Genomic DNA, 22,000 nt, shown 5'->3' on the forward strand with positions numbered 1-22,000 from the left:
TTTCATTAACAAAATTTTACAAAATTTCAAATTTTTGTTAACGAAAAAGCTGAGAAGTGCTTCTATGAAGCCCTTCCAAACACTACCTAAATCGAGTAGCTCGAATGAATCTTCGAATCGAGATCGGATTTCAATTATTTACACTTGCGTAGCTCACAAACTCAAAGTCTACATGAGTCGAGCTGGAACTCAAATTTCAAAGCTCGGTTCGACTCATTTCAACACGTGTGATACAAGTTTACCCGGTCCAGTTTTAATTGTTTTTAATAACAATATTAAAAGGCTTTACATAATGTAATTTAACTGATTAGATTTTTCATTTTTGTATTACTTAAAATTCCTGATTATTATATCAGATCGGAACTCCCTCTTTGCGAAAGTGGCGTCTGGTGGGCGAATACGATGGCTGCAAATTTCTGGACTTCATCGCACTTGTACGTTTCAATTTGCGGGCTTTTAAATACTCGTTTCTTGATTGTGCTGCTGTTTTTTTTTTAAATCTTGAAGTTGGTGGTTTATTCTGTTACCTCTGAATCCCTTTTGTGAAAATTCAGCAAACAGATCCTTGACCCAGAAGAGGTTAATGTAGTGCACCCGCAGGATAAGGAGAGGGGTATGACGCTTGATGACTTCAAGCTCATCAAGTTGCATATGGCCACCTGTAATGCTCGCCTTTCAATTCCTCTTATGGGTTTTCATTTTTCTCACTTTGCAGTGTAATCGATATTTCACTTGATTTTTGTCAACTGGGTAGTGGTTATTAGTCTGAATCATCAACATAAGCGGAGTATTATATTCTAGTGTTTCAGCTATGTTCAATTCGACTTTGGATTTCTTTTTTCATTTAGTAGGTGTATTCCGGGAATTGTTTCATTGCATTTCTTTCCTCATCTCTCCATCATAAGCTTGAGGTTTTTTTTCTTTTCGTTTCTTTTTTTCTTGGTCATTGGATTGGTTGAATACGTTACTTTTTGCTGAATTCGATTTAGCATGCGATATCACTTTCTTTTTAACATTTATCACTGTTTTCTTTGTCGTGTCAGACATTACAAGATTGGCGCAGAACGTGAAAGTACGGCAAAGGTCTTTTTGTTTTCTGCATTCCTGCTTCTCTTTTGCTATAATTTTAGTATTTAGTAATGCAAAACTTGATTACCGTAACTGTTGTATGTTCAGTAAATAGTGGTAACTTCCATTGGATTGGACAAGTTTATGAAATGTTTCTCCATATGACTTGGTGCATCTCTTAGTTGCTTACATTGGCATTGCTCTTATTCTAAGTCGTGGAATAATGCAATTTTCTAGTGTGAAATGGCTAAAGTTATCAACATAATCTGAATAAGTCCGTTCATTAATTTCTTGACCCAAGTTTTGGCTTTATATCGAGCGAATTTATCTATCCAGAATAAGCACTGTGAGTAGTACAAACAGTGTTGCATATTGCTTAAGAGTTGGTTGTTGGCACATCGTTTCAATGAGAGAGAAGGTTGAAACACACTGCACTTAGACGATTTCAAGGAAATGAAATGAAATTAAAGAGATTATTTTAGCTGGTCCTGATTGCGGGCTCATTGTTTTACCCCTTGCGTTGTGACCTTTAGTTTTTGCTCGAGCTATCCAAGTTTTGCTTTCCTAATTGTTCAATGTGACAAATTGTTAAAATTTATGTAGCGAGTTTCCCCTTTTTGATGATTCTTGACGAATTAATGGGTGATGTATATCTCAAATTTCTATTGGGCTTAGCCTTCTTTTGAGCCTTGGCCCTTGAGATAAGGTGCAACTTTTAATGCAGCTAAGATGTTTGTGTCATATCTGATTACGATTGGTTGGGTAACCTTCAACATAGAAAATATTGTGAAGCACTTGCCCATGAACAATTGAGTATTTATTTTTTATGGAGTATTGGTGAAAAACATTATGGATTCAAAATCCTGGGGGACAATGTTATTTGAAAATGCCAGTCTAACTCCTACTACGGCACTCATTCCATGTATTTGAGGTTCTGAAAATGCTTGTTCTTATTTAGGTTTATAATCTTGCATATAACAAGTACACTGTACATATGGGTTACAACATGTTTTTGACTCGGAAATAATCCAGAAAAGCAGTGAATGAAACAATAACTGGATGCGCGTTTTCAAGAGTAAATCAACCACCCAGGGCCAGTACACATATATTCTGGATTAGATTATTCATCCTTGGTACTATGTTTTTCATGGAAAATCTCTCGCAAAATCCAGACATGCAATGTGTACATTAGTCATTACATTGTAAAAGATTTGTATACATGCAAGTTTCAAGTCGGTGAAAGCTTTCTGTTAAATGAGCTTGGTAATCGTATCCAGCCATATGAAAGACAAGTCATCAATGGTTTAGCTAGTTTATACTTGATGACATCTCTAAACTGTTGAAACCAAGGGGTTAATTGAAGTCTTAAGAATTGACGTTTATTTCTGCCTTTCCATCAGTTGTGAAGATCCCTCACATGTTAATTAACTCTTCAGGGTTGTTGCTACGGCCATCACGTACATGAGACGGGTGTATGTCAGGTATGCGTTATTTCTTCCTGTTTGCAAGCATGAAATTCCCGTTCAATATCTTAACCAGATGTCAATGCTAACATGTCATTGTGTGAGGAAATGAAGGTTTTTAGGGTCATAACTAAATGGATGTAATGTGCTAGGGTAACTGAATTGAAACTGTAGCATTGCTATTTGAAATTGCTCAAGCTCAAATGAAAGATTTTAGTTTCAATTCTAGATCCTCGCTCGCTCAACGTTGTTGAGCACCACACAAGTTCAAGACAGTTCGTCTTGAACTTGTGTGGTCATTATGGTTTGCTCCTATTACTGCAACGAAGTTGCTCCAAAAGAAATAAAATGCCACAGTTTTCTACTTAAGTGCCAATTTTCAGGCATGTGAGAAGCATTAAATATTAAGTTTCTTGATTATATGGTATTGCCAACTCCATACATATCAAAACTCTTCTATCATTTAGGAATTAGGTGTTATGTAAGCATTATTCTCGGGGCTGAGTTATTAGCATTATCAATTAATTTATTATCAGGAGAAGTATGGCTGAATACGATCCTCGTTTGGTTGCTCCAACATGCTTGTACTTGGCATCAAAAGCTGAAGAAAGCACAGTGCAGGCTAGACTACTTGTATTTTACATCAAGAAACTATGTAAGTATATCATATTTATTATTCTTAGGTTCTTTTGTCTTCCTCTGGTTTGTATTTGTCTTGCATGATTAGTGGCAAAAACCACCACCCTTTCGCCCTTGCAGATTCTGATGAGAAGTATCGCTATGAAATTAAAGAGATTCTGGAAATGGAAATGAAAATTTTGGAAGCCCTCAATTATTACTTGATTGTTTTCCATCCTTATCGGGCACTGTCTCAGTAAGTGTTTAAAGGTCATATCTCTAATTATTTAATTTTTGTGGTTGACTGTTCCTGTAAGTGCATGTGACATCTCATGTCATACTGAATCACTTAAAACTTCGCAGTTGATTTGCTTGTGTTGTTTATATATTAACTTCTTGTTTCTTTTCAGATAATTAAAATCTTTTCAAAATCCCAATGATAAATGTTGCTTATGCAACTTTAATCATTTGCAGGTTGCTCCAGGATGCTGGCATGAATGATGCCACCCAATTAACTTGGTAAATTATCACTTGGTTTATCGTTCATTGTTTATTGTTCAAGACATGAACATCAACTCTGTTGCCTTTTATAAATCCATCAAGGGCTTGTTTCGCTCTTCTATATGCACGTCTTTTGAGTCCTTCCGTGCTTTATTGCACAAAGTTGTCGTTATCAGTGCATGGGATCTATCATTTATTTCTTCTCAACGGGTCTAATTTTCCTTGTAATATGATGATCATCGAATGATGGGTGAAGACTTTGGATTGATTGTATGGCATTTTGTAGGGGCCTGGTTAATGACACTTATAAGATGGATTTGATTCTTATACATCCTCCCCACACTATTGCATTAGCCTGCATATACATCGCGAGTGTCCAAAAGGATAAAGAAAACACAGCGTGGTTTGAAGAGCTTCAAGTTGACATGAATGTGGTGAGTACTCGGGAAAATTTCATCATAATGCTATTGCAACCATGTCTTTATCAGGTTCTTTTGGGATTTCTGGAGAAAAAACATATCCATATCACGTACTCTTTGGGCCAGGGAAAATTTGGGCCAGGGAAAATGAAAGTGTGGGCAGGCAAACAAATCATTATATCATGACAATGCTCGTTAGAGTCGAGTCATTCGAATTCACGAGTTTATGTTTTATACATTAGTCAAATTTGCATCCATGACACAATTGTCTTTTTTTCCAACTTCAGTCATGATGATCAACTCGATTTATGCAATGGTTTCTGTTATGCGACAGGTGAAAAACATTGCAATGGAGATCTTAGATTTCTACGACAGCCACAAACTGATTACGGATGACAGAGTCAATGCAGCCATGAACAAGCTAGCCACCAGATAATGGCATGCTCGTGTAATTATTAGCCATGTTTCCGAAGTTCCAGTCTTCAGCTGCGGTGGTTCTTGAAACAGCTAGCTGTGCTCAAGATAACAGTAGTGATGTGAGATTTATGTTGTATCTTTACTTAACTGACATATAAATGGGAAGTCGAGTCACTTGGGTCTGTGAAAATGTTGGATTTAATCGGAGAAATACGGAGAAGAGCAAAATTGTTGGTCAATATCTGTTAGGGTGAAGCATTCCCTTTTATTTTGTTACTATCATTACATTTTTTTTTAATCTTGTAAATTTAGAATTTAGATAGGTTAGCCGTTAGCTTGGCGATAAAATGGTACTCCAGATAACAATCGTTGACCTCTAATTAATAAGCATAATGAATCTTTAAAAATCGTCCAAATTTGCCACATTCTATTAAATTTTTTTCATGAATCTATCAAAATTTTCATTCTCATCTTCAGAGGTTGTACTTCGAGACTGATTTTATGAAGTGGAGTAGTTGATAAGAAATAGTTATATCTTGTTTTTATTACCTACCCATCTTCAGAGGTTGTACTTCGAGACTGATTTTACCATTTTTGAAAATGTCACTTGCATTAATTCAAATTCAAAAGAAACTACCGAATGATGCTGACCTTCAAAAGTACCAATAAAAGAACCATGGTAGATGCTGTGCTATCCATCGAGTGAAGCATGGTATCTCCACTTAAAATGTATTGGTGGGTTTACATCACATATTAACAAATATTAGCATTGTGTTTGGTTTATTGTGTTTTCCCTTTCCCTTTTTTTTTTTTTTAATTTCTTTTATTATAATATTGGGTGTAGTGGGAATGTGCGATCCATGTGCAAGTGTAAATTATAATTAATACTATTTTTTTCAAAAGTAATTTCAAATTTTTTAAAATGGAAATTCGACTGAAATGTTCATGTTTGGCTTGAAATTTGAATAACGATCCCAAAAACCAGCCTTTTTATTTCCAATCAATAATATGTGACGTGACATATCATAAGTAAATATGATACAATATGAAAAAAATATTTCAAAGCAAAGGGCGTGCTCACGAGTATTGTACATTTAATGGGCCTAAACGACATATTTTGAAAAGTTGAAGGGGTGAAATCAAAAGTTCCCCCCATCAAATTCGGCAGCCGCCGCAAGCACGACGTATGGATACCGCCGCCATTGGGAGCATATGCGGTCTACGGAACGAGAAGATAGGTAGCTTAACAATATCATGCGGCCACGTACTTTCGGGTCCCATTTTCCGATGAGCAAAATTTCTGTTGAGGAGAAAAAGCGAATGAAAAGAAATAGCCTTCCACACATTCCAAAATCAACACCAACCCTACATTTTTACATACCTCATCCCGCACCCACGCCATCTCTTCCTCATCTCCCTCCTCTCATTTCAACTCTTCATTCCCCTCCCCATTACCTCCAACAGGGAGTTCCAAGGTCTAAAGCGTTTGGTCTATTGTTTACTGTTTTTTCTTTACATTTCTTTTGATTTGTGAGGCTGATTTGTGTTTTTGGTCCTTTTTTTTATTTGGGTACTAGCAAAGTTTCGATCTTTCGCAGTTATTTCCGTTGAGCGCGGTTTTTTTTTTTTTTTTCCTCATAGCATTAGACATATAATTTAGTGTCATCCGCTGGCTATTGCGAATCTTGAAACTGTGATTTGAGTTGGTGGTGGGTGGTTTGGATTTGGATTTATTTTCTGTCAATGGGCGCTTTAGATGAGGATCATTATAATGTGGAACTGAAGAATGGAGTGAATCTTGGAGGCTGTGTTGAGCTGGATTTTGAGGAGATTGAAACTGTGGCCACTGAAGATGCTGTAAAGGTCCTGTTGCAGGGATTGGGTGAAGATATCAACCGTGAAGGTCTTTTAAAGACTCCTATTAGAGTGGCGAAGGCTTTTAGAGAAGGAACCAAAGGTTATCATTTATTGCCTTGTATATAATGTAAAAATCCCATTATTGCGATTGGATCTTCTCTCTTTCTGATTGTATATATATCCTTAACAAATTAGAAATGTAAGATTTATATGACGAGGTCCATCTCTTGTGATATATGGGAGCTGCAAGTTTTCAACTACTGCTGATAGTTCCATTTAAAAGTTGCACGTTTTAACTTTGGTTGACACCTTCTAAAATGGTTATAGTATCAAGGAGTGTGATTAAGAATCATGTCTGTCAAAAGGCAGAAGCGTCAGATTGCTGAGATGGGCTTTGGCAGATCTGGAGATGGAGATTTTTGGTAATAAGAACTAATATATGAATATCGATCCTCTGGTATGGGTGCCTGAATCATGATTTTTTTTTACCTTCGAATGAATATGAAACAGACAACTAATTGGGAAGCTAAGTCAATTTTGTGGTGTTCACTTCTTGTTTCATGCATATTTACTTTCTGAGGTTCCACTTTCATATTTTGCTGGGGTTGAAAGCATTTTTCTGCTAAAAGATGGAGCTGTGATATCTGCTCATGCTTCCAGGTTATAAGCAGAAGGTGAGAGATATTATTGATGGCAGTTTATTCCCGGAAGCTGGGGTAGAAAGCAGAATTGGTCATGGTGGTGGAGCAGGTGGACTAGTAATTGTTCGGGATCTTGATCTATTCTCATATTGCGAGTCTTGCTTGCTTCCTTTCCAGATTAAGTGTCACATCGGCTATGTCGCATCTGGTCAGCGAGTTTTAGGCCTAAGCAAGCTCTCTCGAGTTGCTGAAGTTTTTGCTAAGCGGCTTCAAAACCCTCAACGACTGGCCAGTGACATTTGTGGAGCTTTGCAGCATGGTATCCAACCCACTGGAGTTGCTGTGGTCCTCCAGTGTTCCCACATTCATTTCCCAAATATTGAGTCTGCCCTTTCTGATCCAAATCATCAAGGCTGGGAAAAGATATCAGTAAAGTCAGGATCAGGAGTTTTTGACTGTGAGAAGGCAGGTATCTGGACAGATTTTCTTGGTCTTTTGAGATTCCGGGGCATAAATGATGATGGCACCCATTCTGCATCTTCAAATGACAAATATTGGTGTCCATATCAGACTTTTTCCAAGAAGCTTGCATCAGATTCGACAATGATTGATGCGGCAGCTTCAATTCTTTGTTCCTTGGGCGAGAACCCATTGAGGGAAGAGCTCATAAAAACTCCATCCTGCTATTTAAAGTGGTTGATGAATTTTAAAAACTCAGATTTGGACCTGAAGCTAAATGGATTTGTTCAAAGTCAGAGAGATACTTTAACATCTGATGTGGATCAAAGTTGTAATGAAGAACGACGTCTCTGTTCTGAGCTGAACCTGTCGTTGTGGTCATTATGTGAGCACCATTTACTTCCCTTTCATGGCATGGTGCACATAGGTTATTATGGTTCCAACGGAGTCAAACCTATTGGAAAATCCCTTCTACAGTCAGTAGTACATTTTTATGGTTTCAAGCTCCAAGTTCAAGAAAGGCTGACCAGGCAGATAGCTGAGATGGTTTCCTCGTTTCTAGGTGAAGATGTAATGGTGGTTGTTGAAGCTAGTCACACTTGTATGATTTCTCGAGGGATCGAGAAGTTTGGAAGCAATACCGTTACAATTGCTGTCCTGGGTCGATTTTCCACTGATCCCACAGCAAGGGAAAAGTTTTTGCAGATTATTCCCAACTTCACTGGTTGTTGATTTTCACTTGAAATTTATATTCCCTGAATGGTTCTTTTGCTGTCTATGATGGCCACAATGCATGGAGGATTTGGAACCAAAACTCATTCATGAACCTCAAATAATCTTATCCTGAGTTTGAGAATATCTAATGTTGCTGCAATGGTAAATTGATCCACCATATTGGCATAGCTAGTAAAAAGTATAATCAGTTCTTCATGTGTTATTATCCGCATTGAGCGTAACCACATGATTATGTGCCTAAAGTGGCAGTGACACGATATTGCCTGGGGTAGTTGCCCAATCCATTTCTGATGCTTGAATTTTTTTTTTTGCTGCCGATTTGATGTATTGTGATGAAGATGATCATAAGCAAAACGTTTAAATATATGGAGATTATACAAAGGATTCTTGCTCTTTTATGATTTTTACCTTGTCTAAACTCTATATACTGCAGACTGCAGACTGCAGATACTGAATTCTCGACTGCTTTGATCTTCTGCCCTCGAGACGCTGCGCTTGTATCATGTTGTTCATTGTTTGAAATTTCCTTCCAAGAATGAAACCGAGCTCTACATTCGTTTTGCTGCTATTGCAAAATTTGAAGACGCAAAGAAATCTGTATCTCGTAATCTGTGGGAGAAATAAAGAACATGGATTACAATAGTTGCAAATTCACTTTGTATATTCTGCACCTATAACTTGATCTTCTGGCACCGGCCCAAATAATCATATGCTATTGCAATAGTTGCATGATTATAATTAATTCAAAAATAGATATAAGACTGACAATATCACATCTCAATACATACATGATTATAATTGATATGAATATAACTAATTTATTTTTGAAGCAGAATATAACTAATTTAAAAATATATACAAGACTACAAATATCACAACTCCATACATGCATGACTAAAATTGATATTTTTTATTTGAATAAAATATGATGTATTCCCTCACTTTTTGTATTTCAAAGTCTGCAACTATTTAATTTATGTATTTTCTTTCAAATCATATATTTTTTTGTCTTTCACACGTATTAAAAAAAATATTTTATAAAACAAACTCTATGCTTTATTTACTCTTTTTTTACACGATTTTCTTTACTTAATTAAAAGGATGTATTAATAAAAAAGGATACTAAAAATAAAAAATAAACTTATATATTTGAGAAAAAAAAATTAAAAACCTATGTAGTTGGGATGGAGAAGAAGCAATTATACAGTAACACGTAAGTAATTATCGAGAAATTTTCTTTATTATCCTGAACTTTTTCTTCTTTTTTTTTTTGTCCGGACCACGCGCACACCCCAAGGCTATGCTATTTAATGGCAATTAATAACAAGCGGCTCAATTCTTGAACAAGCTCAACTACTTGCTACTTTCTTTGGTTTTGGTTACCAATCAACATCTTCACTCTTTTATACCATCAAATTATATAATATTATTATGAATAACATATATTATATACTCCATCCGTCCCGATTACATTATCTTATTTTGTTTTTCACGCAAATTAAAAAAAAATTATTGAAAAATCAAATTTATATAAAATTTTTATTTTATCCCTATTTAATGTATTAAAAATGATTGCATAATTTTCAAGGTGTAGTTAATAGGGATATATTAGTAAAAAAGTGTAAAAAAATATTACTAAATATGATATATGCCTATATATTTGGGACAAAAAAAACGTGAACAATATAATTGAGACGAAGAAAGTATGTCTCTCTCTCACTCTATATATATATTTAAAAAAAATTATTGGGGTTTATTGTATTTGGCTAAAACCCCAACATCTACTTAAGGGGCTAGTAACCTTGTGTTTGGGGTCTTTAATTCACCTGAAACTGAATGATTTTTATGTAGACATGTTTTAAATAGGAGTATATTATCTATATACATTTGGTACCTATAAATGCTAAACTGTAACTTTTTAATGACGACCTTAATCGATTCACCGTCAAACAAATCAACATGACATCTTACATATATTTCATATATGATTATGATAGTAAGCAAACTATCACACAAAAATATCGATTAAAATCAAGAATATATATATATATATAATCATGGAGATCAAATCAAAAACTTTGATGCTAGCATAAGAGCAGCATCAACGGCCTACTTATTTTTTTATATATACGACCATCTCAACTGAAAAAAAATACGAAAACAAAAACAAAACAAAAGGTTGAATCTACTCTTCAGACTTCAAACACTACCCAAACCCAAACACTCCTCGAATCAAGAAACCAGATGCATGAGAGTACAAAACTTTTTGAGAAAAGGACATTTGATATTTCCATTATTCGGATTACATGCATGCATGATTATTTATTTAGCTAATGATCATCCCGTGCTTCCAGAATGATCAACTTGTAGAATCTCCTCAAGAACCATGCCAACTACTTAGGCACCGTTTGATTTGAGGTATGATATAAGTAATATATAGATAAGTAGTATAATGCAATAAAAATAAATAAGAAATGATAGTTAAAATAATATTAAATTTGATTGATAGATTATGGTTTATTTGATTTGATTGATTAAATTTTAAATAAAAATATTAAATGACTATTTTGTTTTTTTAATAATAAATAAAATAAAATTTATATTATTTATAAAGGATAATATAGTAATTTGAATTCAATGATTTGATTGATGTGAGATAAATAATTAATGATTTGATTGATGTAAAATAAATAGTTAATATATATATAAATAATATGATGAGAAAAACGTGAGATGAAATGAGATGACTTATAGATATATTAGTAACATGATGAAAAAAAAAAACGGTGCCTTAATAGCTAATTCCTATATGTTTTGACACTTGTCTGAATCCATTAAATGAGAATCCAGTATAGGTATAGCTATTCATTATATTTGGAAACATGCATCTCCATCAAATAATAATGACAACAACAACAAAAATAATAATAATGACAACAGAAAATTCTTGAACATAGGCGTGCCATGTCCGAAGTATTGTTACTGGCGAACTCAGATTTGTGATGAAAGGAAACGATTTTCGAACTATCCCCTAAACCCAGAAAAAAAATTTCGGAAAAAAAACAAAACGAAAAAAAATATCAAGGGTCAAAAAAGGCTTACAACTACATATTGAAGGAATCCGAGATGGAGTGCTTGAAATTGGCTTTCGTCTTCATCTTCTTCAGAGTCAATTGCTTTCATCATTTTTTTCAAATCCATTTGTTCTTTTTCATTATTTTTGTGATAGGCGTGCAGTAGGTGGAAATCTAAATATTATTATTATATTCAATTGTGTGGGTGAGAGGAGAGAGATTTGGGTTTGGACGAGGTTATTTTGGGCAATAAAAAATACATATTTTAAAAATCATATCAAATATAATATTAACTATCACATATATTATACATTTTTACTTATCAATCACTTATCAATCAATTTATTAATCATTTAATAATCTCGTCCTTTACTAAACGAGGCCTAATTGCGAACCACCATTCAAATCTCTAATCAACTTTCAATTGTTGAAATCCCCTGCATATATATACACTTTCTGCTAGCCTATATACAGAAGTCCCAAAGAGAAGTAAATTCAAGAAAGAGTGACTAGAAATGGAGTACAAATCAAGAACAAATGATCTCCATGTTGTGATGTTCCCTTTCTTTGCTTTTGGTCACATAAGCCCATTCGTTCAACTATCCAACAAGCTCTCCTCTAATGGCGTCAACATCTCATTTTTCTCAGCACCAGCCAACGTTCACCGCATTGAATCCATGCTCAATCCCAATCCCACTCTGCAAATCTTCCCTCTCACACTGCCAATGGTGGAGGGCCTTCCCCCGGGGATCGAGAGCACCGCAGACCTCAGTCCTTCCCAAGCCGAACTTCTCAAAGTTGCACTCGATCTCATGCAACCACAGATCAAGGATCTTCTATCGCAGCTCAAACCCCATTTCGTCGTCTTCGACTTTGCTCAAGAATGGCTTCCCAAAATGGCTTCCGAGTTGGGCATCAAAACGGTGTTCTACTCTGTTTTCATCGCTCTTTCTACCGCGTTCTTGACTGTCCCAGCTAGGCTCCCGGAGCCGACGAGGTATCCAACCGTCGAAGAAGTGAAATTCCCACCGCCCAATTTCCCGAAAACCTCCATCACTTCGGTGAAAACCTTTGTAGCCCGGAATTTTCAGTACATTTTCAAGAGTTTCCATGGAAAACCTTGCGTGTACGATCGAGTGATTTCAGGCCTAAAAGGCTGCTCGATCATACTCGCAAAGACCTGCAACGAAATGGAAGCTCCTTACATCGAATACGTCAAATCCCAGTTCCAAAAACCCGTTCTTTTAGTCGGCCCGGTGGTGCCGGAACCGGCGACTGATCCACTGGAGGAGAAATGGGCTAACTGGTTAGCCAATTTTGACGCTAAATCTGTCATTTACTGCTCATTTGGGAGCGAAACATTCTTGAACGACGATCAGATAAAAGAACTGGCATTAGGCCTGGAACTCACCAGCCTGCCATTCTTTCTAGTGCTAAACTTCCCCGCCGATAAAGATATCTCAGCAGAGCTGAAAAGGGCCCTTCCGGAAGGGCTCCTGGAGAGGGTGAAGGGCAGAGGTGTCATTTCCACGGGGTGGGTGCAGCAAAAGCAGATTCTTGCTCACAGCAGCGTAGGGTACTATTTATGCCACGCGGGATTTAGTTCTGTGATTGAAGCAATCGTGAACGATTGCCAGCTCGTAATGCTGCCACAAAAGGGTGACCAATTCTTGAACTCGAAGCTTGTGAGCGGTGATTTGAAGGTGGGAGTGGAGGTGAACAGGGGAGATGATGATGGGTATTTCGGGAAAGAAGATATAAAGGCCGCCATTGAAGCTGTTGTGTTTGAAGATGAAGAACCTGGGAAAACCATCAGAGAGAATCAGAAGAAATGGAAGGAGTTTCTTCTTAACGAGGAAGCTGAGAACAATCTGATCAAGGGTTTGGTGAAGGAACTGGAGACAGTTGCAGGAATCTCAGGCGCTTGAGGATACTTCCTAGAACTAGATATTTGGTTATAATTAGTAATGTTGTTTTGTTTAATAAAGGGAATTGGATTTATGCCAAATCTGTCATCGAGTTGCATAATCCTTTACTATAAGTTGATTTGATTATTTACTACTTGGAGATGCTTATTTGAGTTATTTATGATTAGTGATTTTGATGCCTTCGCTGCTCATAAGCTATATATGACAAAAGAGCACACGATTATTTGAGGGGAAAAAAGTAGAAATTATGTATGTAATTAAAGATTAAACATGATGATTTTATTCAATAATATTTTGAAAAACGAATCGGTTGTGCTTTGGAGGGGAGAAAACTAGTGTCTAGATGCCAACCAAAAATGTCTTTAAGAGTTTGGGTAGCTCCTACTAGATGTAATAATGTTGTTTCTTTAATGCATATGGTTGAAATTAGTTTCATAGCTTTTATTACAGTAAGCTGTGCCTACTATATATATTATATTATTTGAATACTCCATCAATAATACACGTACATCTACATCATTAATTAATAAAAAAAAATCGTCTTCCACACATTTTAGATGTAATAATAATACATAATTTAATTATTAACCTTCACTTAAAGAAAAGGAAAAAAATTATTAAAACGAATTTAAGAACAAAATACACGTGTCATTTTTTTTCTGTCCTTTCTAAATTAAATAATTTTGCAAAGGGCCACAGAATCTTTCTTCCTTTCTCCAGAATGAACGAGGTCAAGTTGGCAAAAATTAAAGTACAATGACAGCAAAATCATATCTTACTCAGAAGAGGAAACCAAAAACAACATTGCAATAAACTGCGAGCATCTACAGAGTCATGCCTAGTAGCTTCATAACACTTACTTCCACGACTATATACCCTTATATTCAACCTATGACAACAATGAGATGAAATGCTTGGGGGAGGGGGTAGAATTTCCCAGAATAATTATTTGGATGATACTTTACAGTATATCACTAGTGAACGGTTAGATTTGTAGTAAACTTCGATAAGAACCTCCTCAAATGATCATACCCTCGACAAAGCACAGCTGTGCCATGTCAAAGGTGATGAACGTGCTGGAATGGGGAGGATGTCGCCATTAAGGAGCGGTCCAGGATGTTGGATTGAAAGGAACTCATGGCAAATCCTGAGGATTGTGGAGCTCCAATTGGTGGATGTGGAACTGAACTGCAATTGGTGAAAAAAGTAAAAAGATTGAGACAGAAGGCCATAAGAAACTCGACTACGTAACCTCCAGTGGCAATAATATGCTGCGCATATGAGATTTAAAGAAAAATAGACATTATAAATCTGAAAAATGAAGTCATTTTGCCCATATCATATTTCATAAATTTGATAACCGTTGTAAATCAGTGGGAAAGTCGGCCATCAATAAGAGAGGACAGGAATTTCAAATTGCACCAATAAAATTTAATACTTGATCCAGCCGAATTTTACTCTCCCCAACATATTATATTTCAGTGCTTCAATGAACAGCAAGCAACATTTTCACCACAAACTCAAATTTACAGGTGGCTGTGCAATTTACCTGAAAGACAAGGATAGGGAAGACTCCACTGATGTAGTAATTACATTGGGATCAGAAGGAAACAATGACCAGAAAACTGCAAAGGATTGCAACAATCATTTCTATTTCTTCTCGAGGGAAAAAGAAATTTTTTGAAGGCGAACAGTTCAATCAGGAACAAGGTACTCGATGAGCTAGAAAGTTAAATATAATAACGATGACCTACTAAATGGCACAAATTACCTGGTTGTTGAGAATGTTCATGAAAACCAGTGCAGATCTTTACATCCTGCACAGAAGGTCACAACTATGTCAAGGAGAACCTTGAGCTTACCATATCTTATCGGAAGAAAGAAAAACAAAAGAAAGCATACCTCTTTGGTGCCTTGGCTTTTCCGGGCCTTCTCTACAAAAAGTAAAAATACTCATTAAATAAAAGTAAAGTTTCAATAAAAGACGTAGTTAGTTATCATAACAAACTAGACTCAATAGGAAATTTATACTACATAAAGCCTAGGACACATCCATGCTTGCCACCACAGTTGTCATCGTCTAATTTCTAGATGTACATTTTTTACCAGGTTAAGCATTAACCAATGCACAAGTTACATTTTCCCTCGTATTCGTTAGGTCTCACAACATAAGGATATCTAATCCTGTTGTTTTGGCCCAGGGAAAATGCAAACATATGTCCATATCAGGATCAACATCTCAAAAATCATGAAATTTCATAAACAGAACTTCATTACCCAAGTTTGGGGCGGTAGGATTCAATGCGAGTGTCAAGCCAAGAAAACAATCATCTGATGCTGTCCCAAAGTTCCAAAGGTTCAGTTCAAGATTTGGCTCAGATCCTACAGTATTGGTAATAAGTAGAGATCATATCTGCAACGTCTAGAAGAATGCAAGTTACCGAAGAATGCAAGTTATCAACTGCAATTACCTAGACCAAGCTGAAGAGCATCTCCAGGTAGACGAGGAATTCGCTTGGCAACCTGTCAAAATGGCAGAAAAGCAAGGTTCAAATGAAGTAACAACGTGGGATTTTAGATACACAATGATGCATTTTACATGAAAGAAAGGATGCTGCAAACATTGATCAGCAGTCGGCCTCTTCAATGGATCCCAAGAACATAGTTGCTGTAAAGAAGCGAAAATTTAGCACATGGATGCCACATAAAACCCAAAAAGTATCAGACTAAAGCTACCTTGATTAAGTCAATTGCTTCAAAACTTGCATTTGGAATAACATCCGAAAGATCAACAGGCATAATCTATAACAAAATTGAAAATACATACTCAAATCAGTTGAAAATATCTGAGAAGGAACTAAATCTAAAACACAATAGTAGATGAATGCCCAAATTAAGTTGAAATTACCTCTGAAAATGTGATGTCGACCAGTCGCGAAATGTTAGTAGCCTCAGGAAATGTATTCCAATCGGGTGCTCCAAGTACACAGCAGATTTTGTATAATTGATCAATTTCACTGGTCATGAATGAAATAAGATTCACAAAAATTAGGGGACAGTCTAGAGACATCCACTAACTGTCAACTAGCTTGATGATGCTATCTCACATAAACAATAAACAAGTCATAATTAAAAGTGCTTCGGAATTTTAAAAAATTAGAGCGCACGCACACACAAGTTCTGTCATTCACATGTAGAAATTTAACAAAGTGGTTGGATATGAAAGAACTAAGATACATGTCAAGGATGAAAGCAATGATATGACTACAAACAGATAAATCTGAAAACCAGATCAAGAACAGTCACCTTTCCCCAGGAAAAATCGGGCACAAAGTGAAAAGCTCGGCAAGTATAGCACCAACTGCCCACATATCTGTGAGGTTTTGTGCATTTAATTAGCCATATATTCACGTGTAAAGAATGAGAAGATAGAAAGACAGTTCAAAAAATAATTCTCAGAAACAGCTAAATCAAAATTCACTAAAGTTAGGAGCACCGAAATTCATCAACTCTAACACAGGTTTCATAATTGTTAATGTGTTACTAGAATATGGACACGAAATGAGGTCACAACAAAAAATAAGGGTAAGAATACATGAGTTTGATCAAACTTCAAATTAAAATGAATGAAACTGATAGAGATAATATGGTTTTGTGTACCAATGGCAGGGGTATAGCTCGGAGATTGCAACAATACTTCCGGAGCTCGATACCTTGTACAGATAATAAGTACAATCACCAATCATACAATTATAAATCACAAGTACATGCAAGAAACGGCAGGCAAACAAATATGTCTCACCAACGAGTGGAAACATAATCAGTAAAAGGGGGTGTTGATGAGAGTTCTCTAGCCAGTCCAAAGTCAGCAATCTTTATTGTATTGTTTGTCACCAGCAAATTTTCTGGATGCAGAAAGAGTATGATTATATTAGGTCCACGACTATGATTCTTCTCATGATAAAAGTACCAATCTATCTGTTGTAGAAAAATGCTAATTACCAGGTTTCAAATCCCGATGAAAAAAATCATGTTTATGTACGTGAGCAAGCCCTTGAAGCACCTGAGACATTAAGCCTCGAATATCTTCTTCTGAAAATGATGTTTGCCGCTCTTTCATTATTTGGTATAGATTATGTTCCTGAAAATAAAAGCCCGTGATCAAGATTGTATGGCAGTTTTTAGTTCCTCCACAATACTCATTTATTGAGTGTCATCCCTCCAAGGTCGTCAGGTTTAAATTAATAGAATTTCCAATTCTATTTTTCCAGCATCAGCAATTTATGTGACCCTTCTCTACAGAGTAGACAAAAAAAATCACCAAAGCCAAGGCAATGCTTTTTCATCTTTCCTATCCTTTTTCAGCATTCACATCCAGATATCTTTGACATTTCCTGTTTTCCATTGCCTCAATGCTCAACTCATTTTGTTATCCATTTCACGTCATTGATCTTTGACTTCATTTGACAGTCTATGACTATTTGTTCCTCAGTTCTAATTCCTCTGTCTCTAAAAAAAGAAGTTGCATGACTAGTTATGTTGCCATTTGAATACTGCCAGTGTATGTTGCTTTACTCCCTACTAAATATGAACTCAACAACCAAAAAGCAGGAGTTGTGTTAAACAAAACAAAATGTTTTTTCCTATCAGGCATGAGGGGAAAAAAATAGAAGCTTAGAATTTTTAGTGAGGATGTTCAACAAAAAATGAACGACGTAGAGAAACTTTACTATACATGTAAATGAAGGACGGTTCGAGATATGAAAAAGATATCAATCATACCATGTACTCAAATATGAAGAAAAGCTCATTATTTTCATGGACAATCTCCAACAACTTGATGATGTTAGGATGATGCAATTTACGGAGAGACTGCACAAAAGGAACAAATAAAAGTTTCAATAGTTTCTTCCCAAATACAAGTACAACGGCCAGCTATATTTAGTTGTTAAAGCTCCATCGCTTTTTTTTAATCAACTTCAAGCATAAAGCAAGTATCAGCAAGAATCACGAACCTTTACTTCACGTAGGTTTACACATTCATCCCAGTAATAGAACTTTCTTTTCATTTTTTTTACTGCAACCTGAAATGGATTTAGAATGTAAGAAAGGTTCTGCATTTCCTATTCTGAGGGCTCTCAGAGAGAAATAGACAAGAAACAAATACAGAAAGAGCCCCTACAATCTCATATCTTTCAATGCTAATGGCTTTATATACACTTCCGCAAGTTCCATCTCCAAGCGCCTCCAAAATTTTATACCTATCTCACAGACATGAGCCAAAGAAATTGCAATGCTTGAAGAAGAAAGTAAGAAAAACAAGTATGCTCACCTTTCCATTTTTCAATACACGAAATACTGAACAGTGAGTTTAGATCAATGGACTTCTAATCTCTTGAGAGAGGTTTCTACACAGTCTAAACAGTACTCTTCAACCAACTGTATGTTTGCATCCACGTTTGTGTCCATCGAATAATATAATATGTAGTAAAGGGAAGGCTTTTCATCGTAAGAATGGTTGAAAATTAACCAAAATGCTATCAACATGCTTATATGCAGCCCTCTAGAAGCTGCGAGCAAATATTATCATTTAACAGCAGCCACTGCTCCCTAAAAGGTCTGCTAAAAATGTTGAAGCTACTGATGTTCCAAAATAATCAACAATCATCGGCTCAAGCTTTTCGTGTATCTCAAAAAATCTCAACCATCTGCGAAAAATAAAAAGTCGAAGCAAAAATCAAATTATCATCGACCAAGGCCTGTGAAAAATGGCTGAAATTTTGAAAAAGAAAGAGCTGTTATCTGGAAACGCAAGTGCATACTGAAATCAGCTAAACTCAAATCATCAAGAGAACATCCAATGTTAATCCATTTCTACCCGGATTGAGGTCCAGAAGATCGATATATATATATATATATATATATATATAAAAGGAATATACTCCATCGTTTAAGTCCCCCTTTCAAAAAAAATAAATCCCCTTTCAAAAAAAATAAGTCCCCTTAAAAAAATTATACCAACACAAAAACAAGACAACCCAATCATAAAAGTTCAGTCAAACGCAATCTGAATTAAATATACTCAATTACTCACCAGTAATTTAACACATCAGGAAGAAAAAAAAAACAAATTACGCAATACAACTAACAGAAGGTTAAGAAAATTGGTAAAGTAAAAATTAGATTCAACAAGCTAAAAAGAACAGGGAAATCTCAATCTCGAGAATCCAACATGCCAATGAATTTTAAAAATGAACCAACTTTATCAGAATTACTCAAACAATCTAAAAACAAAGACGCGCAAAACAGAAAATTCAAACAATAACAATTTAAAGAAGAAAATCTGAGACTCACGCACGCACGCACAGATTTCTCACCCCAAAATCGAAACGGAAAATGAGCGGATTGAACTCACCTCAACACAAGACGAGTGAAAGAAGAAGGATCTAGAGAGAGAATTGGATGCTGGGGATCAAGAATGTAACAAGGCAGGAATCGTTGAAAACAAGGCACAGAGAGAAGAGAGAGAAAGATGAATGAAAGGTAGGATATGAATATATTAACAGCAAAATCCGCAGAAGAAGCGTTTGAGAAGAAACCAAATTATATTATATAAATATTAATATTAATATATTCAAAGATAATATTATTTTATTTTAATTTATTATGTATTAAAGATCCAGCGAATATTTTTTTCTATTTGAAACAAATCCACATCATATCTATTTTTATATAAATATATATACATATAGTTTTGATCATGCCAATGTCTAAGATTTTCGTAAGCAAACAGCCAGCCTAACACTGTATTGTAAATTTTTTTTTTTGTTTTTGACAACCATTAATCAGTTTAGTGGTCATTCACAAAATTCATATATACGCATAAGATCAAAATTATATATATATATATATATATATATATATATAAACATACACATTTTAACTTTCATTTAAACTTCATCAAATTAATTCACAATGAGTTACATTAAATATATATTTATACTATATGTATAAATAATGTCTATTATTAGAAAAAAGATAACACCAATTTTTTTTGTCAAAATTGGTCATATTTAGTATAGATATTACATTTTTGTCTTTTCGTTTCTTTTGTTTTTTTAAAGACGGATCTCTTATTTGATTCAACAAAAAATATTAGTTTTATGTCAAAAGTATTATATTATATTATTTAAGTAGAGATGTCAAAACGGGCTAGCAGAGCGAGGGCCGACCCACCTTTTAGACGGTTTTGGAAAATATCAATTCAACTCACCTATTTTAGATGACGGAACTAGCCAACCCGACTGAATTATGTGTAATTTGACGGGTTTTGACGAGTCGACCCGCAACCCACCACAATCCACAATTAGACGAGGCAGTGCGACTCATCTTTTAGGCGAATTAAAAAATTGTCAATCCAAACCATCTAATTTGTATGGCGGAGCATGCCAACTTGATGAACCTAAGTCATTTTGACACCTCCATGTGTAAGTATGAGTCTGGAGTCTAGACATTAGACTAATTCAAATAGGATATCTCTCTCATATTAATTAACAACACCTCACCTGAGTTTCTGTGAATAGTAAGATATTCAAAATTAAACTTGTGAGTCCAATCACATTTGATGGAATAGATTCTGCAAAGTTTTAATCTTTCGATAAAAAAAATTAAATATGGCAACTTATATCTTTATCCGTTTTTAATCGTCATGATCATAAGATTGAAGAATTTGAAACTTATTAATCCAAAAATATATATTTTAATTCATTCTAATTTTGAGTCTTTTGAGATGTGAATTTGAAATCAAATTATTTGATCCAAATACAAATTGAGGAGAGATGCATCAACATTTATTTAATCTTTCCCAATGAGAAGAGATAGAATTTCAAATTTCCTCATTAATGATAATATTCGAAAAGGATCAATTTTATGTTTGTAATTCATTCCAGGACGTTGATATTGTTCCATAAAATAAGAAAAAAAATCAAAGATTTTCTAATGAAAGGATATTATTGTTGTTATTTAAAAAGAATATTTAAAAATGGATCTATTCCATTTCCACCCGGTGCTAGATATAGTTGCGTTTTCGGTACAACATTGTTCATGTGCAAGTAAAACAATTTATATAAATCATAAAATTTTGGTATCATTCTCCTTTTTTATTATTATTTTTATTTGATTTTTTTTTTTTTTTGTGGTTGTGTATTGCCTTGTTCATTTGTTCAATATTTGTTTTGTAACATAATTTTAAGGAAAATAGTTTGTTTATTGTGCATGTCTTACTTTTTTTTAGATTAGATGAAATTTATTATTAAGACTCAACATTAAAATGCTAAAATCTTAATGTTATATACGAACTGAGAAATATCGAAAAAAATTATTCAAAGTCAAAATAATAAATCAAAATATAAACATTAACGAAAACACATATAATTGTTATTTAACAACTACTTGACATAAAGATAATTTGACAATAACACAGATCCTTAAAATAATATTAAATCACGATTTCTACTGATACAAACCAAAGACCGTAAAATAAGTAAATTACATGAAAATTACCAAAATAGCAAGCCCGAATTATCAACCCAACCTTATTGGTGGATCAATCCACAATATTTTCAGCAATAAAAATTATGTGTTTGATTTTATTTTGCTTTTGTTCTCAAATGGAAGCAATTGACTGTAAATTTCTGAAAAAGTCAACCCTACACATACATCTTTGGCATTCTTTAAGGCAAAGAAAAATGATTCAATAGTAATTTCACAACTTCAATAGTTGTTATTTAACACCAGCATACAAATTTTGCAATTTCTAAT

General features: G+C 34.9%; 4 protein-coding genes across 5 annotated transcripts; 3 read left to right on the forward strand and 1 right to left on the reverse strand.

Annotated features, from left to right (window-relative positions):
- Positions 1 to 307: 307 nt before the first annotated feature.
- LOC140880587 (cyclin-C1-2-like) lies at positions 308 to 4,777 on the forward strand. Its single transcript, XM_073285158.1, has 9 exons — positions 308 to 434; positions 555 to 661; positions 1,044 to 1,083; positions 2,505 to 2,549; positions 3,068 to 3,186; positions 3,291 to 3,405; positions 3,624 to 3,668; positions 3,937 to 4,084; positions 4,404 to 4,777. The coding sequence occupies exons 1-9, from the start codon at positions 403 to 405 to the stop codon at positions 4,503 to 4,505; spliced, it is 753 nt and encodes a 250-aa protein (XP_073141259.1). The 5' UTR covers positions 308 to 402; the 3' UTR covers positions 4,506 to 4,777.
- Positions 4,778 to 5,667: 890 nt separating this feature from the next.
- LOC140881002 (GTP cyclohydrolase 1) lies at positions 5,668 to 8,576 on the forward strand. The gene is made up of 2 exons (XM_073285942.1): positions 5,668 to 6,443; positions 7,004 to 8,576. The coding sequence occupies exons 1-2, from the start codon at positions 6,230 to 6,232 to the stop codon at positions 8,173 to 8,175; spliced, it is 1,386 nt and encodes a 461-aa protein (XP_073142043.1). The 5' UTR covers positions 5,668 to 6,229; the 3' UTR covers positions 8,176 to 8,576.
- Positions 8,577 to 11,679: 3,103 nt separating this feature from the next.
- LOC140884239 (anthocyanidin-3-O-glucoside rhamnosyltransferase-like) lies at positions 11,680 to 13,304 on the forward strand. The gene has a single exon (XM_073290930.1). It carries the CDS (start codon positions 11,768 to 11,770, stop codon positions 13,178 to 13,180), a length of 1,413 nt encoding a protein of 470 aa, XP_073147031.1. The 5' UTR covers positions 11,680 to 11,767; the 3' UTR covers positions 13,181 to 13,304.
- Positions 13,305 to 13,968: 664 nt separating this feature from the next.
- On the reverse strand, positions 13,969 to 19,749 carry LOC140878476 (serine/threonine-protein kinase MHK). Of its 2 annotated transcripts, none has more exons than XM_073282076.1 (18): positions 19,596 to 19,749; positions 18,513 to 18,888; positions 18,363 to 18,441; positions 18,196 to 18,264; positions 17,963 to 18,052; positions 17,183 to 17,321; positions 16,983 to 17,085; positions 16,841 to 16,893; positions 16,487 to 16,553; positions 16,089 to 16,197; positions 15,917 to 15,982; positions 15,780 to 15,848; positions 15,652 to 15,703; positions 15,458 to 15,562; positions 15,083 to 15,114; positions 14,952 to 14,997; positions 14,730 to 14,805; positions 13,969 to 14,368 (listed from the first exon to the last, which is right to left on the reverse strand). In XM_073282076.1, exons 2-18 carry the CDS (start codon positions 18,518 to 18,520, stop codon positions 14,239 to 14,241), a joined length of 1,293 nt encoding a protein of 430 aa, XP_073138177.1. In that variant the 5' UTR covers positions 18,521 to 18,888; positions 19,596 to 19,749; the 3' UTR covers positions 13,969 to 14,238. The 2 variants fall into 2 exon arrangements, with proteins under 2 accessions (XP_073138177.1, XP_073138178.1); XM_073282077.1 differs by lacking the exon at positions 19,596 to 19,749 and adding an exon at positions 19,275 to 19,452.
- Positions 19,750 to 22,000: the final 2,251 nt, after the last annotated feature.

Source organism: Henckelia pumila, chromosome 2 (genome assembly GCF_033568475.1).
Source record: "Henckelia pumila isolate YLH828 chromosome 2, ASM3356847v2, whole genome shotgun sequence".
In the NCBI taxonomy this organism is placed as follows: Eukaryota; Viridiplantae; Streptophyta; class Magnoliopsida; order Lamiales; family Gesneriaceae; genus Henckelia; species Henckelia pumila.